The sequence below is a fragment of the Peromyscus leucopus genome, chromosome 1, assembly GCF_004664715.2.
Source record: "Peromyscus leucopus breed LL Stock chromosome 1, UCI_PerLeu_2.1, whole genome shotgun sequence".
In the NCBI taxonomy this organism is placed as follows: Eukaryota; Metazoa; Chordata; class Mammalia; order Rodentia; family Cricetidae; genus Peromyscus; species Peromyscus leucopus.
In genome coordinates this window covers 119,704,229-119,717,898 of record NC_051063.1, presented here as the reverse complement: position 1 = coordinate 119,717,898, position 13,670 = coordinate 119,704,229, and the positions used below count along the sequence as shown (strand labels likewise).

The 13,670-nt window shown below is 36.6% G+C and overlaps 2 protein-coding genes across 2 annotated transcripts; one reads left to right on the top strand and one right to left on the bottom strand.

The window, feature by feature from the left end:
• Window positions 1–558: 558 nt before the first annotated feature.
• Window positions 559–1,224, bottom strand: LOC114696162 (eukaryotic translation initiation factor 1-like). The gene has a single exon (XM_037204247.1). It carries the CDS (start codon window positions 1,082–1,084, stop codon window positions 743–745), a length of 342 nt encoding a protein of 113 aa, XP_037060142.1. The 5' UTR covers window positions 1,085–1,224; the 3' UTR covers window positions 559–742.
• A 10,947-nt stretch (window positions 1,225–12,171) lies between these two features.
• Window positions 12,172–13,128, top strand: LOC114696146 (olfactory receptor 5V1-like). The gene has a single exon (XM_028873705.1). It carries the CDS (start codon window positions 12,172–12,174, stop codon window positions 13,126–13,128), a length of 957 nt encoding a protein of 318 aa, XP_028729538.1.
• Window positions 13,129–13,670: the final 542 nt, after the last annotated feature.

Here is a 13,670-nt window from a genome sequence, read left to right as displayed (position 1 = left end):
ACATATATCTATATTATGTTTCTTTTTGTTTCTAATCTATGCTTGTCCATGTAGTTACAGATCTTCATTATTTTTCTACTTTGAATGTTATTTTTAAAAGATTTTTATTTATGAACATGAGAACCTTGTCTGCTTGTACATAAGCATACCATATGCATGCTTAGTGTTCACATTGTCTCTAAGAGGGTGTTGGATCTCCTGGAACTGAAGTTATAGATAATAGTAAGTTACCTTGTGGATGTCAGAGACAAACCTTAGTCCTCTGTAAGAGCAGCAAGTGCTTTTAACTTCTGAAATATTCCTTCCACTGTTAATTTTATTTATTTTTCAATTTAAACATTGGTCTATTTTTGGGCATGTGGGTGTTTTGTCTACATATATATCTGTGCATCATGTGTGTTCAGTGACTATGGAGGCCAGAGGAGGGCATTATATCCCCAAGAACAGGTGTTTAAGATGGTTGTAGGTCATCATGTGGATGGTGGGAATTGAGCATGGGTCTTCTGGAAGAGCCACCAGTGTTCTTAATCTCTGAGCCATCTCTCAAAATCTCCTTAATTTAATTTTTATGGCTCTTTTCAGTTTATTGCATGAAGGAGTTACACTACTCCAAGTTAAAAGCGGACTCCAAATGATTACATTATACAAGCTGTGAGGTTTTTAAACTTGTGACAAGGGACAGAAGGGAAATTCTACTCATTGCAAGGAAATCCTCACTTAAGCTTCAGAGAATCACAAGCACTTAAAACCCATGGACCTTCAGCTGGTCGTCCTTAGCCAGTCCAATCTCTATCAGGAACTGGCATATGTTCTTGCCCTGGTCACCCTGTAGCTGAATTACTTCTCCATATTCTGAATGCTCAATTACAGTACCATTGCAGGCAAATTTCTTCTTAAACACCTTCACTAGTTTCTTTTTATCGTAATCATCAGCGATCCCTTGGACAGTAGTAAGGGTCTTTCTGCCATTTTTCTGTTGAATTCTTATATGGATATAATCCTCAGTGCCAGCAGGAAGCAGGTCATCACCCTTACTTGCATCAGCAAAGGGGTCAAAAGAGTGGAGGTTCTGGATAGCGGACATACGATTCCTTTTCCTCGGTGGAAACAGCCTGCAGAAGGTGGCTGCGGGAGAAGGCGGGTGGGTGGGTGGGGGAACAGAGCGTCGGGAAGGGAGGGGGCTCGAGGGGAAGGCAGCTGAGTCCTTGGTTGCAGCTCAGTGACTGGGGCTTAATTTAATTTTTAAGTGACAAATTATTCTAAACATTTAAGGAGTCAAATTGATTTTATTGTTTATAAACACTGTAATAACTAAACCATGTTAACATGTTCCTTCCCTCAAATATCTATCATTTTGTTGTGAGAATTCTTGAAAAATTTTCTTTTTCCCCTAGTAAGTAGTGCATTTTTGATAATATTTATTATATTCAACATTCTATTGAAATACCACTCATAGGTGAAAAATCATATTTAATCTGATAAATTGAGCATCTGTGGCTCCAGAAAATGATCAAAGAAGGAGACACCCATGGCTGAAAGCCAGTAAGCAGTTTTATTTTATGCTTAAGACAAGCCCATGGGACACCAGCCCGAACACCAAACCCCAAGTTCAGTTACACAGAGCGTTTTATACCTCATTTCTCCTGTTGCTTCCTCACAGCACAACCCACACGTGTTTTATGACATATTTTGAGAGGCTATATTAAGATTGGTTGATAAAGTTTTCTAAACTCTCCCAGAAGAAGAAAAATGTCATCAAATAGTAGCATTTATCACAAGCTGTTCTTAGTACAGAGTTGGGAGGGGAGGATTTTGGTTGTAGACAAGACAGTGAGAGACTACAAGGGAACTGACTAGCCTATTGTAGACGTCTCCTTTATGTTTTCAGAGCCTTCAACAACAAATTCTCTTTTGTCTCCACACCCCTACCTTCTGTTAGTGAACATTCCTCCATCTGTTTCTTTGACTTTGGTTCCTTCAGACTCCGTATACAAGTTACAACATGCATTATTTATCTTTCTTTGATTGGATTATTTCACTAAGACTAATCATCTACGTCCATGTTGATTCTGATGACATTTCTCTGGGGCAGAACACATTCACTGGTATGTTTATATTGATGAATTTTTACCATTCATCTATTGGACACCGTTTGAAATCCTCATATGACTTGTGAATTATTTATCACTAAGCACAAAGAAATAGAGCAGAATTTCTTACAAAAGTATTTTATTATAATTTTATTATTGTTTGAGAAATTTGTACATGCATACAATGTACTTGGATCAAGTCCATACCTCATTCTCTCTACTACAGTTAATTCTCCATCTACTCCCACCACTATTTTCTCCTATTCTCTCAATTGTATGTATAATGTGTGTGTGTGTGTGTGTGTGTGTGTGTGTGTGTGTGTGTTTTATTTTTCTACCTGATTCCATTCAGTCTTGCCAGTGTGTGTATGTTGTAGAGCCATCTGATTGAGCATGGAGAGCTTTTCATGGGCCACGTCCCTGAAGAAAACTGAAAACTGACATTTCCTTCATTTCTTTTTGTTTTTTTCATGACATGGTTCTTTGGGTAACAGCCCTGGCTATTTTGGAATTGGCTTTGTAGGCCAGACTGGCCTCTGTCTTTGGAGTGCTTGCATTAAAGGTATGGGCCACTATGCCCAGCTTGACTTGGCCTTTCTTGGCAGCCTCCAATTGCTAATATCTCCTCAGCTAGGGGTGGGATTTCATGACTAAACTTTTTCCTTGTTGGGATTTTGTCTGGCTTGATTTTGTGCCTATGTTGTTCATACTTTTACAATCACTGTGAGTTCATATGTGATCCTGTATAGTTATGTCCTAAAAACACTGTTTCATTTGTCATTCACTTACTCTGGCCATTAAAATCTTTCCAGTTTCTTTTCTGCCAGGATCCCCGAGCTTTGGAAGGAGGGGCTACAATGTCTATGCCCCATATTCAAATCTTTTATTATTAGGATGTTGGACAGTTGTGGGTCTCTGTGTGAAGAGCCATCTGCTGCAAAAAAATGCAACTTGGGAGTTGAGAGATACACTAATATATTAGTATAGCAATGACTAATTAGGGGTTATTTTAATACTATGCCTATTTAGTTAGATAATAGGAGTACATTTTCCCCCAGTACCTATGACCTATCGAGCCACAAGAACTTGGCACTAATAATGGTGCCATATATGGATTATCCCTTGTTAATTTACATGGATTTACTAAGTGCAAGCATAAACCTATTATCTATCTACCTACATCTACCATCTTATTTTGAAAAAATAGTTTTTAGATTTTATTTTATGTGTATGAGTGTTTTGCCTGCATGTGTGTATGTGTACCATGTGTGTGCCTGGTGCTTATGGAGGTTAGAAGAAGACATTAAACATCCTAGAAGTAGAATTACAGATGGCTGTAAGCTGCCATTATCAGTTCTGGGAACTGAACCCAGGTCCTTTGCAAGAGCAATGATGTGATATTTCATTTATATGTTAATAAATAAATTTTACCTGGAGATCAGAGGTCATAGCCAGACATAAGCAAAAACCAGGTGGTGGTAGCACACACCCTTAATCTGATCACATGCAGGCAGAGTCTCTGTTCAAGGAACAGCCAAGCGTGGTGACAAATGCCTTTAATCCCAGTACCAACCATAGAGACCTGGAGGTCTGTATAGACAGGCAATGATGAGGAAGCGATGTGGCTGCGCTTAGAGCCAAAGAGAAGGCAGAATAGCAAGGCAATAAAGGTGCAGGTTAGACAGGATGAAGCTGACTCAGTTCTCTTAGGAAGTTACAGCACCGTGGTGAGCTAAGGTTAGTTGGTGGCTATCACTCTGATCTCTACAGCTTTCACCCCTGTATTTGGCTCTGTGTTTATTTAATAAGACTGTTTAGAAATTCGTCTACACAATGAGTGCTCTTAACTGCTAGCCATCATTCCAGTATCTGTCTTTCTACCATCTATCTGTCAATTAGTCATCTATTTGCATAATTTCACTGTGCCACCAGGAGTCAAGTTACATGTTAAATCTGTTTGTGTTTCCATTCATACTGGATCTAAGCTGTTTAACATTCATGAGGATGGTGTAGCCTAAGATTCATCATAGGATAACGCTTAAAAATTGTAAAGTTTGAATCCAACAAAGAAAATATTATGAAAATGTAATAGTTTAATTATATTTTTCAGCAATGGTTGGTACACATTTATTCTTTGATGTTGTCTGGCCACATGATTACTATGAAATACTGTGTTTTACCTTATTCTACAGGGTATGTTCAATTTTTTATATTGGGACCTGTATATGTCATTTATTTAGTTTACGTGAAAACAACTTAATTAACTTTGAAAAATAATGAAAGTAATAGTTTGAGATAGTTTATAAATTTATATTTTATGTCTATCATTGGCTGCATGCCAGGGGCTGAACATATTTGCTAGGTCTTTACAAAAAACTAAAATGTCAGTGTTGTGCCATAGAATTATTCTAAAGCTTACATTAAAATAATTAGCTATGTGATCCCATTATTAGGTTGATAGTGATGTGCATAGTCTCTCTAAAGTTCCTGTTATCATGATTCCCTAAGGACAAAATAGGAAAAATATAAATGATGTACTAACCCCTGACGTAAATCTTACATTCAAATGGGGACTTCACTTTCATCTACTGATGTAATTTGTTGGCTAGGCCATTTGCTTTAATTTGTTCAACTTTTTTACTGGTAATGTGACCCACTTTTAAGGCAAAATTTACCTATACTAATTTACTAATGTTCTTACAATAAAACAAATACAGTTTTAATTATGCTAAGGTTTAAGGTTTATCTTTTTTTGCATGCAAGAATGTGAACATTTGAGAACTTAAGAATTGATATGGCACAGTTTGGTTTTAATCATTAAAAAACTGATTTTAATTAGCAATTGATTCTTTTTCTGTATATAGCAGAAACTTGAAAATTTTCTGAAGAGAAAAGCTTTATATATTGACATTCACCATATTAAAAATGGTAAGAGAGAATGATAGTAAGAAAGTATGAATTTTGGATACTTTCTAAGAGATGGTTCATGCTAGCCATGCATGCCAATTCAATACACATTATACAAAGAACCACACAAAACACATAGATTGCATTTGGTAAAAGCTTTCCAGAACCTCTAATTAAAAACTATTTCTTTGTATATTAGGGGTGTAACATAAACTTTTCCTGTACTATATGTATTAAGCCCATGAGTTTTATTGAATACTTTAAAAAAGCTAAATGTAAAAGTTAAGGACAATATACTCTCATTTATGATGGGTACATATTAGTCATATAATTTGGGAACAAACAAGGTATGTTTATTAATCAGAATGTTATTGATGAATTTACTGTAGTCCTTGTTTTAAGTAATTTTTTTGCGTGTGAATACAAAAATGATTTATTGTGTAACTAGAATTTACTCTCTGTAGATGTTGCCCTTGTGATAAAAGTATCATATTTATAAACTTATTGTTATATTTATGTACCTACTGTGCTGTTTGCAGAGATTAATTATACACATTTGTAGACAGAGGTCTAACAGTCCTACAGGATTCTGAGCATTTGAGAAGGAAGTACTGATATGACAGTTTTGTTTTAATCCTTGATATTTGGGCATTCACCATCCTTCAATTGCAGAATGATATACATGTTTTTATTTTTATAATAAATTTCTTTGTTGTATTTTATGAATTGAAGAGATTGTCAGTCAAATTTTATTTTCTCATTTTTTCCATACATGCTGTTGCTTCAGAAGAGAAAGATACCACTTCTCTGGGGCTTGCTCTCTAATTTTCCTTTGTTTTGAAGTAGGGTCTTGCTTTGTAGTCTAGGGTGGCCTGAAATTCAAAATTTTCTTGCCTTAGCTCCCTAAATGTAGGAATTAAAGGCACACACCACTATATCCAACACTTTTGACAATCATATTATTACTTATATATATCTCACATAGGAAAAGGTGATGGAAAAACTTTCAAACCATTTGTGAATAAAATCATTATGCATTATTTATCTTAAGCATTTAAAAATGACCAAAGAAAATATTTATTGTTTTTATGTGAAAAAATAAATTGGATAGGGAAGTAGATGTTTGTTTTCATCTTCTTTTAAAATTTTATTTTTAATACAAATAAGATAAACATAATACATATACATATACAATATATAGTAGATATAAATACAATAAAGTGAAAAAAAAGCATCACATCGAAGTTGGACAAGGCAAAACAACAGAAGGAAAAGAGCTCAAGAGAAGGCATTAAAATCAGAGACCTACTTGTTCATATGCTCAGGAGTCCCATAAAAGCACTAAATTGATAGCTATAATAAATATGCAGAGAACTTGGTCAGACTCCTGCAGGTTCTGGGCTTGCTTCTTCAGTCTTTGTGAGTTCATATGAGCCTGATTTAGAGATCATCGTTCTCCTGGAGTCCTCTATTATCTCTGGTTCTTAGACTCTTTCTGACTCCTCTTCCATAGGATTCCATGAGCTTTGAGGGGAGGGATTTGATGGAGAGATCCCATTTAGAGCAGTGTGTTACAAGGTCTCTCTTTTTCTTTGCCTAATGTTTGGTTGTGGTTCTCTTTATTTGTTCTCTGCTGCAGGAGGAAGCTTTTCTGATTATGGCTGAATGAGGCTTTTATCTATGAATATAGCAGAATATCATTAGGAGTCATTTTCTTGTTCCTTTTTTTTGAGACCAGTAGTATTTGGTTTTACCTTATGTCTCCGGGATATCCGTTCTCTGGTTATTGGTCATCCAAGCAGTGTTGGATATGGGTTCTCTCTCATGGAGTGAGCCTTTAATCAAATGAGACATTGGTTGATTTTTCTCACAAGTTTTGTGCTGCCATTGCTGTGGGAGACCTACTTTCACCTTTTAAAGGGTTCCTATGAGGAGGAGAGAGGAATAAGAAACTTTTAGATAGAAAGAGAGCAGAGAGGAGACAGACAGGAACATAGGATAGCTTCAAGAGGACCTGAATCAAAATCCACCAGCCCCTTCTGTCTCTTCAAAAGGGCTTTTTATAACAATGCCAAGGGGTGAGGCAAAAGACCTCTTCTTTACTAGATGAAAGCATACTGCACAGCCAAGTGCAGACCCTTCTAAACACTTGGTAACCAAGCCCATGGTCCAATCATATACCCTTATGCAGCCCTACTGGGTAAAGCAAGATCAACTTCTCAGACCCTGAGTAAGTTCTCACTAGGAAACCTCTGTGGGTCTCTACACATTGCCTAGCATATTTTGCTGGCAGGAGAGATTGTAGATCAAAGGTTTTGTGGCTCAGTTGGTGTTTATGTTTTTCAGTTGGTAGCCTGCAGAATGTCCTCTTTTACTGAAGACACCAGAAGATGGGGGTGAAGTCTCTAAACAGGCACCAGCTTGACCTCTCCATGTTTAATGCATTGTGTTGGTGTTGTCTTCATCAATGGGGCCTTACCGTCAGTTTGGAGAGAACAGCCTATAATCTTGGCACCTACCTGGGTTGTTTGAGGATTTCCATAGGACCATTTTGGCCAACAACTCCACTGGTTGTAACCTAGTCCAGTTAATGGAAGTTTCATTTGGGGACAAGAGATGACCATCTTGGGACTCTTGTCTCCTCCATTATTTGGAGACTTCATTAGGATCATTTTCATATATGATAGAGCGTTTCCATGGTGCTGTTTTTATTCCCCTCAAGTCTAGCTCTCTTTCCCTTCATTCCTTTGCTCAACCCCATTTTCCCTTCCCCTTCCTACCCGATTCTCCTGTCCCCATTCTCCTTACCCCATTCCACCAATAAAAATCTGTTCTATTTACCTTTCCCAGGGAGATCCATGTGTTTCCCCCAGTCCCTTCTTCTATATGTAACCTCTCTGGGACTATGGTTTGTGGATTGTTATCATTTACTTAATGGATAATATCGACACATAAACAAATACATGACACATTCATGTTTATGGGTCTGGGTTACCTCATTCTGGATCAGTATTTTTGTTAGTTACATCTATTTGTCTGCAAATTTCATGGTATTGTTTCTTAACAACTGACTGTGTAAATGTATCACATTTTTAAAATCCGTTCTTCTGTTGAGGGGCGTCTAGGTTGTTTCCAACTTCTGGCTATTGTGAATAGAGCAGCAATGGACATGGCTGAACAAAAATCTTTGTGTTAGGATGAAGCATCCTCTGGGTATATGCCCAAGTGGTATAACTGGATCTTGAGATAGATTGATTCCCATTTTTTCTGAAGAACAGGCAAACTGATTTCCATAGTGGCTGTACAAGTTTGCACTCCCACCAGCAATTGAGGAGTGTTACCCTTGCTCCACATTCTCACCAGCATGAGCTATCACTTGTGTTATTCATTGTAGACATTCTGACAGATGTGAGATGGAATCTTAAAGTCATTTTGATTTTCATTTCCCTGATGGCTATGGATACTGAATATTTCTTTGTGTTTCTCAACCATTTGAGTTTTCTCTATTGAGACTTCTCTATTTAGATCTATGCCTCATTTTTAAATTCGATTATTTGGTTTGTTGATGTCTAGTTTCTTGAGTTCTTTATATATTTTAGATATTAATCCTCTATCAGACTGTAGAATTGTTAAAAATCTTTTCCCATTCTGTAGGCTGCCACTTTGCTTGAATGACAGTGTCCTTCGTCTTATAGAAGCTTTTCAGTTTCATGTGGTCCCATTTATTGATTGTCAATCTTAGTGCTTGTGCTGTTGGTATTGTGTTCAGGAAGTTGTTTCCTGAGCCAATTCTAGGCTATTCTCAACTTTCAAGGCTATTCCCCACTTTTTCTGCTATCCGGTTCAATGCTATGTTGAGGTCTTTGATCCACTTGGACTTCAGGTTTATACAGACTGATAGGTATTGTTCTATTTGCATTCTTCCACATGCCAACATCCAGTTAGATGTGCATAGTTGGTTGAAGATGTTTTCTTTTTTTCCATGGTGTCATTCTGGTTTCTTTATAAAAAATCAGGTGTCCATAAGTATGAATTTATATCTGGGTCTTCAATTGGATTCCATTGATCAACATGTCCATTTTTATGCCAAAACCATACTGCTTTTATTACTATAGCTTTGTAGTACAACTTGAAATGAGGAATGGTGAGACATCTGGCAGTCTTTTTATTGTTCAAGTTTGTTTTAGCTATCCTGGGTTTTTTTGTTTTTCCATGTGAAGCTGAGGATTGTCCTTCCAAGGACTGGGAAGAATTATGTTGGAATTTTATTGGGAATTGCAATGAGTCTGTAGATTGCTTTTGGTAGGATGATCATTTTTACTATGTTAATTCTACCAATACTTGAGCATGGGATATCTTTCCATTCGTAGATCTTCAATTTCTTCAAAGACTTGAAATTCTTATCATACAAGTCTTTCACTTGCTTGGTTAGGGTTAACCCAAGATATTTTATATTGTTTGTGGCTGTTGTGAAGGGTTTTGTTTTCCTGATTTCTTTCTCAGTCCATTTGCCATTTGTATGTAGGAGGGCTACTGATTTTTTTTAGTTAATCTTATATACAGCCACATTATGGAAGGTATTTATCAACTTGTAAGGGTTCCTTGATAAAATTTTTTGAATCACTTATGTATACTATCATATCATCTGCAAATAACAATAATTCGACTTTTTCCTTTCCAATTTATATCCCCTTTATCTACTTCAGTTGACTTATTGCTTTAGGTAGAATTTCAGGTTCTATATTAAATAGATGTGGAGAGAGTGGACTGTTCTACAGAGGTACAGTAACAAAAAAATGGCATAGTATTAGCATAAAACAGGAATGCTAATCAAAAGAATTGAATCAAATACTCAGACATAAGCCTACACAGCCAAGGATACCTGATTTTTCATAAAGAAGCTAGAAATATACCACAAAAAGAAAGCATCTTCAGCAAGTGGTGCTGGTTTAACTGAATGTCTGCATAAAGAAGAATGCAAATAGATCCATGTTTATCACCCTACACAAAACTTAAGTCTTTAAGTTGCCTTATTGCTGTAGCTAAGACTCCAAGTAATATATTGATATGTATGGAGAGAGTGGACAACCTTGTCTTCTTCCTGATTTTCATGAAACTGCTTTGAATTTCTCTCCATTTAGTTGATGTTGGCTATGGACTTGCTGAAAACTGCCTTTCTTATGTTTAGGTATGTCCCTGAAATCCCTAATCTCTCCAGGACTTTTATTCTAAAGGAGAGTTGGACTTAGTCAATGGCCTTTTCTGTGTCTAATGAGCTTTTTTCTTTTAGTTTGTTTTTATTGTAGATTACATTTATTGATTTTCATATTTTGAACAACTTTGCATCTATGTGATGAAGTCTGCTTGATTATGATGAACAATCTTTTTGATGTGTCCTTAGATTTGGTTTGCCAGTATTTAATTGAGAAATTTTACATGTATGTTCATAAGGAAAAGTGGTCTGTAATTCTCTTTCTTTGTTGAATCTTTGTATGACAGGGTAACTGTGACCTCATAAAATGCACTGGGCCATGATCTTTCTGTTTTTATTTTCTGGAATAATTTGAGGAGTATTGGCATTAACTCTTTCTTGAAAGTCTGGTAGAATTCTGCACTAAAACCATCTGTCCCTGGGTTTTTTAGTTTGGGAGACTTTTAATTACTGATTTTTTCTCACTAGGGGTAACATGTCTGTTTACATTGTTTATATGATCTTGATTTTACTTTAGTAAGTGGTATTTGTCAATAACCTTATCCATTACTTTTAGGTCTTCCAATTTTGTGGAGTACAGATTTTTAAAGTATGTTCTTATGATTTTCTGGTTTACTTGGTTGTGGTGGTATATTGTGTGCCCCAGTAAAAGTTATCTGGGTATCAGAGGACAGAGCCAGCCACTAAATTAGACATAGAGGCCAGGTAGTGGAGGGAGGCACACACCCTTAATTCTATCACTTGGGAGGCAGAGATCTGTCTGGATCTCTGTGAGTTCAAGGCCACACTGGGAGCAGAGTCAGGCAGTAGTGGCACACACCTTTAATCCCAGCACTTGAGATCTCATGCCTTTGCTTGGAAAGCACACATGCCTTTAATCCTAGGAAGTGACATGGCTGGGTGGAGAATGGTACATAAGGTGGGACGAGACAGGAACTAAGCAGAAGTTCAACTGAGACCCTCAGGGGTGAGGACTCAGAGAGAGGCTTTCAGTCTGAGGATTTATAGAAACAGGATTGGCTGAGGAGTTGGTGAAGTGAGGTTGGCTGTGGCATGTCCTGCTTCACTGATCTTTCAGCTTTCACCCCAATATTTGGCTCAGCATTTTTTTTATTAATAAGACTTTTTAAGATTCGTATTATACTTGGTGTCTGTTATGTCCCCAGATTTTCAATGTGAATTTCCTAATATGTGATGGTAAAGAAAAAACTGTTTTCGATATGACAAAAATTAATTTCCATGCTTTCAGTTAGATTTTCCAGACAGCCATTTAACATTTTTTATCATGCATCCAATTAAGTTAAATGCTAATATTTGTATCTTAAATATATGGTTCTAAAGTCACAGGAACATTATCATATTTATTCCTTCAGGTTGAGATACTTGGTTTGAGGATATTAAATGTCATTCATATACATTCTTTATGAAGGACTTGATTTCATATGACTTTTATAACTCCTAGTATTTAATTAAAGTTATATATCAAGGAATATATGTATAGATATAATTATATAAAATAAAAGAAATAAAAGAATGGGTACATAATACACTTAACTATGTTATATTAATTTAGTTTATAGAAGGAGTATAGAAAACTAAGACTAAATTAAGACTAAATGAAGCCAATGTCTATGGAGACATTAGAAATCTATCAGCTTTGATGAATAAAATCACGTAATTAAAGGTCATGCTAATGACTATAAAGAAGATATACTTTCAAGTTCTCATTAGTATCTCAGGGGACTTTCTAAAGACAAGGAGCAGAAGATGAGTATTTCAAAAATAGTGTGACTACACAAAAAATTTGGGAAGAAGTTCTAAGAACTCAAATCTATAATTGAAGTAGAGTGAACATAATACATCATTAGCCTTATATTTCTGTTGTACCAGATTTCCCTTCCTTGCCACCCTAATGTAGATTATTTTATTTCATTTCCCTTAGAAACCTTGTGGATAGAGAAGATGGATGTCTACAATCTTACCACAGTGACTCAATTCATCCTCATAGGGCTCTCTGACCTCCCTGAGGTGCGTTACCCTCTCTTCGTGGCCTTTGTCATCATCTATCAGATCACTTTGCTGGGAAACGGGGCCATCCTCTTGGCCATAGTGACTGAGAGAAAGCTTCAAACTCCCATGTATTACCTGTTGGCAAATCTGTCCCTGCTAGACATATTCTGTCCATCAGCTACTGTCCCCAAGATGCTCAAGAATCTCTTGACTGAGGATCATAGCATTTCCCTTGTCGGGTGTGCTTTGCAGCTCTACTTCCTGGTGGCCCTAGCTGGGACTGAAGTTTTCTTGCTGGCTGTGATGGCTTATGATCGGTATGTGGCCATATGTTTCCCTCTGCGTTATTCTCTCATCATGACCAAGGTTCGCTGTGTGCAGCTGCTGTTTGGGACCTGGGCAGCTGGGTTTCTCAACTCCTTTCTCCACACAATGTCCACCTTCAGCCTGTCTTTCTGCAAGTCCAACCGAGTTAACCAGTACTATTGTGATATCCCACCTGTGATGGCTTTGTCATGCTCATCCACCTATGTGGCAGAAATGCTTGTTTTAGTGGTAGGAGGTATTTTGGGTGTTGGTGCTTTTCTGATTACTTTGATCTCTTACATATACATTGTCTCCACCATCCTAAAGATCCCATCAGTGGAAGGGAAGCAGAAAGCTTTCTCTACATGTGCTTCCCATCTTCTTGTAGTCTTCTTGTTCTATGGCACAGCCATATTTACCTATATCCGCCCCACCTCCAGTCAACACTCTCCTGCTAGAGACAGACTCATATCTATGCTGTATGCAGTCATTACCCCTATGTTAAACCCTATTATCTACAGCCTGAGAAACACAGAAGTCAAAGCAGCACTCAGAAAAGTTTTAGGATATGTTCACAGAAAGCATGATGTAAGAAATTCTTAAACTCTCCTTAGAATGAATTTATAGAAACAAGGAAAATAATAAAACAATGTATTCACAGAATGGAGTCGAATACAACCATATATATAAAATCAGATATTATGTATGTCTCTATATCCACTTGAAATAAAATTAATAATTGAAAAGTAAAAGTATTTATGACTGAATAGGTTACATAGGCTATTGAAGTAACTTTATATCTTTTGCTGTCTTATTTGTATCAAAATCTATATCTACATTCATGTCTACAATTATTTTTCATATATCTGTCTTTCTATTCTCCATTTGTCATGTAGTTGTAGATTATCATCCTTTTCTAATTATGTTTGATTATTTTAAAAAAGAGTTTTATTCATGAGCATGAAATCCTTATCTGTGTGTATGTATGTGCACCATTATGCTTGGCATACCTGTGTGACTGTGTGTACTTGTTGCTTGTAATATCCATAAGAAGGTTTTGGATCTCCTGGACCTGGAGTTATAGATAGTAGTGAGGAACCATGTGGATGTCAGAGTCAAAACTTTGGTCCTCTGCAAGAGCAGAA

What these genes read in the sequence shown, in the direction of transcription:
- LOC114696146 (XM_028873705.1), top strand. Translation starts at nt 12,172, where the DNA reads ATGGATGTCTACAATCTTACCACAGTGACTCAATTCATCCTCATAGGG.
- LOC114696162 (XM_037204247.1), bottom strand. Translation starts at nt 1,084, where the DNA reads ATGTCCGCTATCCAGAACCTCCACTCTTTTGACCCCTTTGCTGATGCA.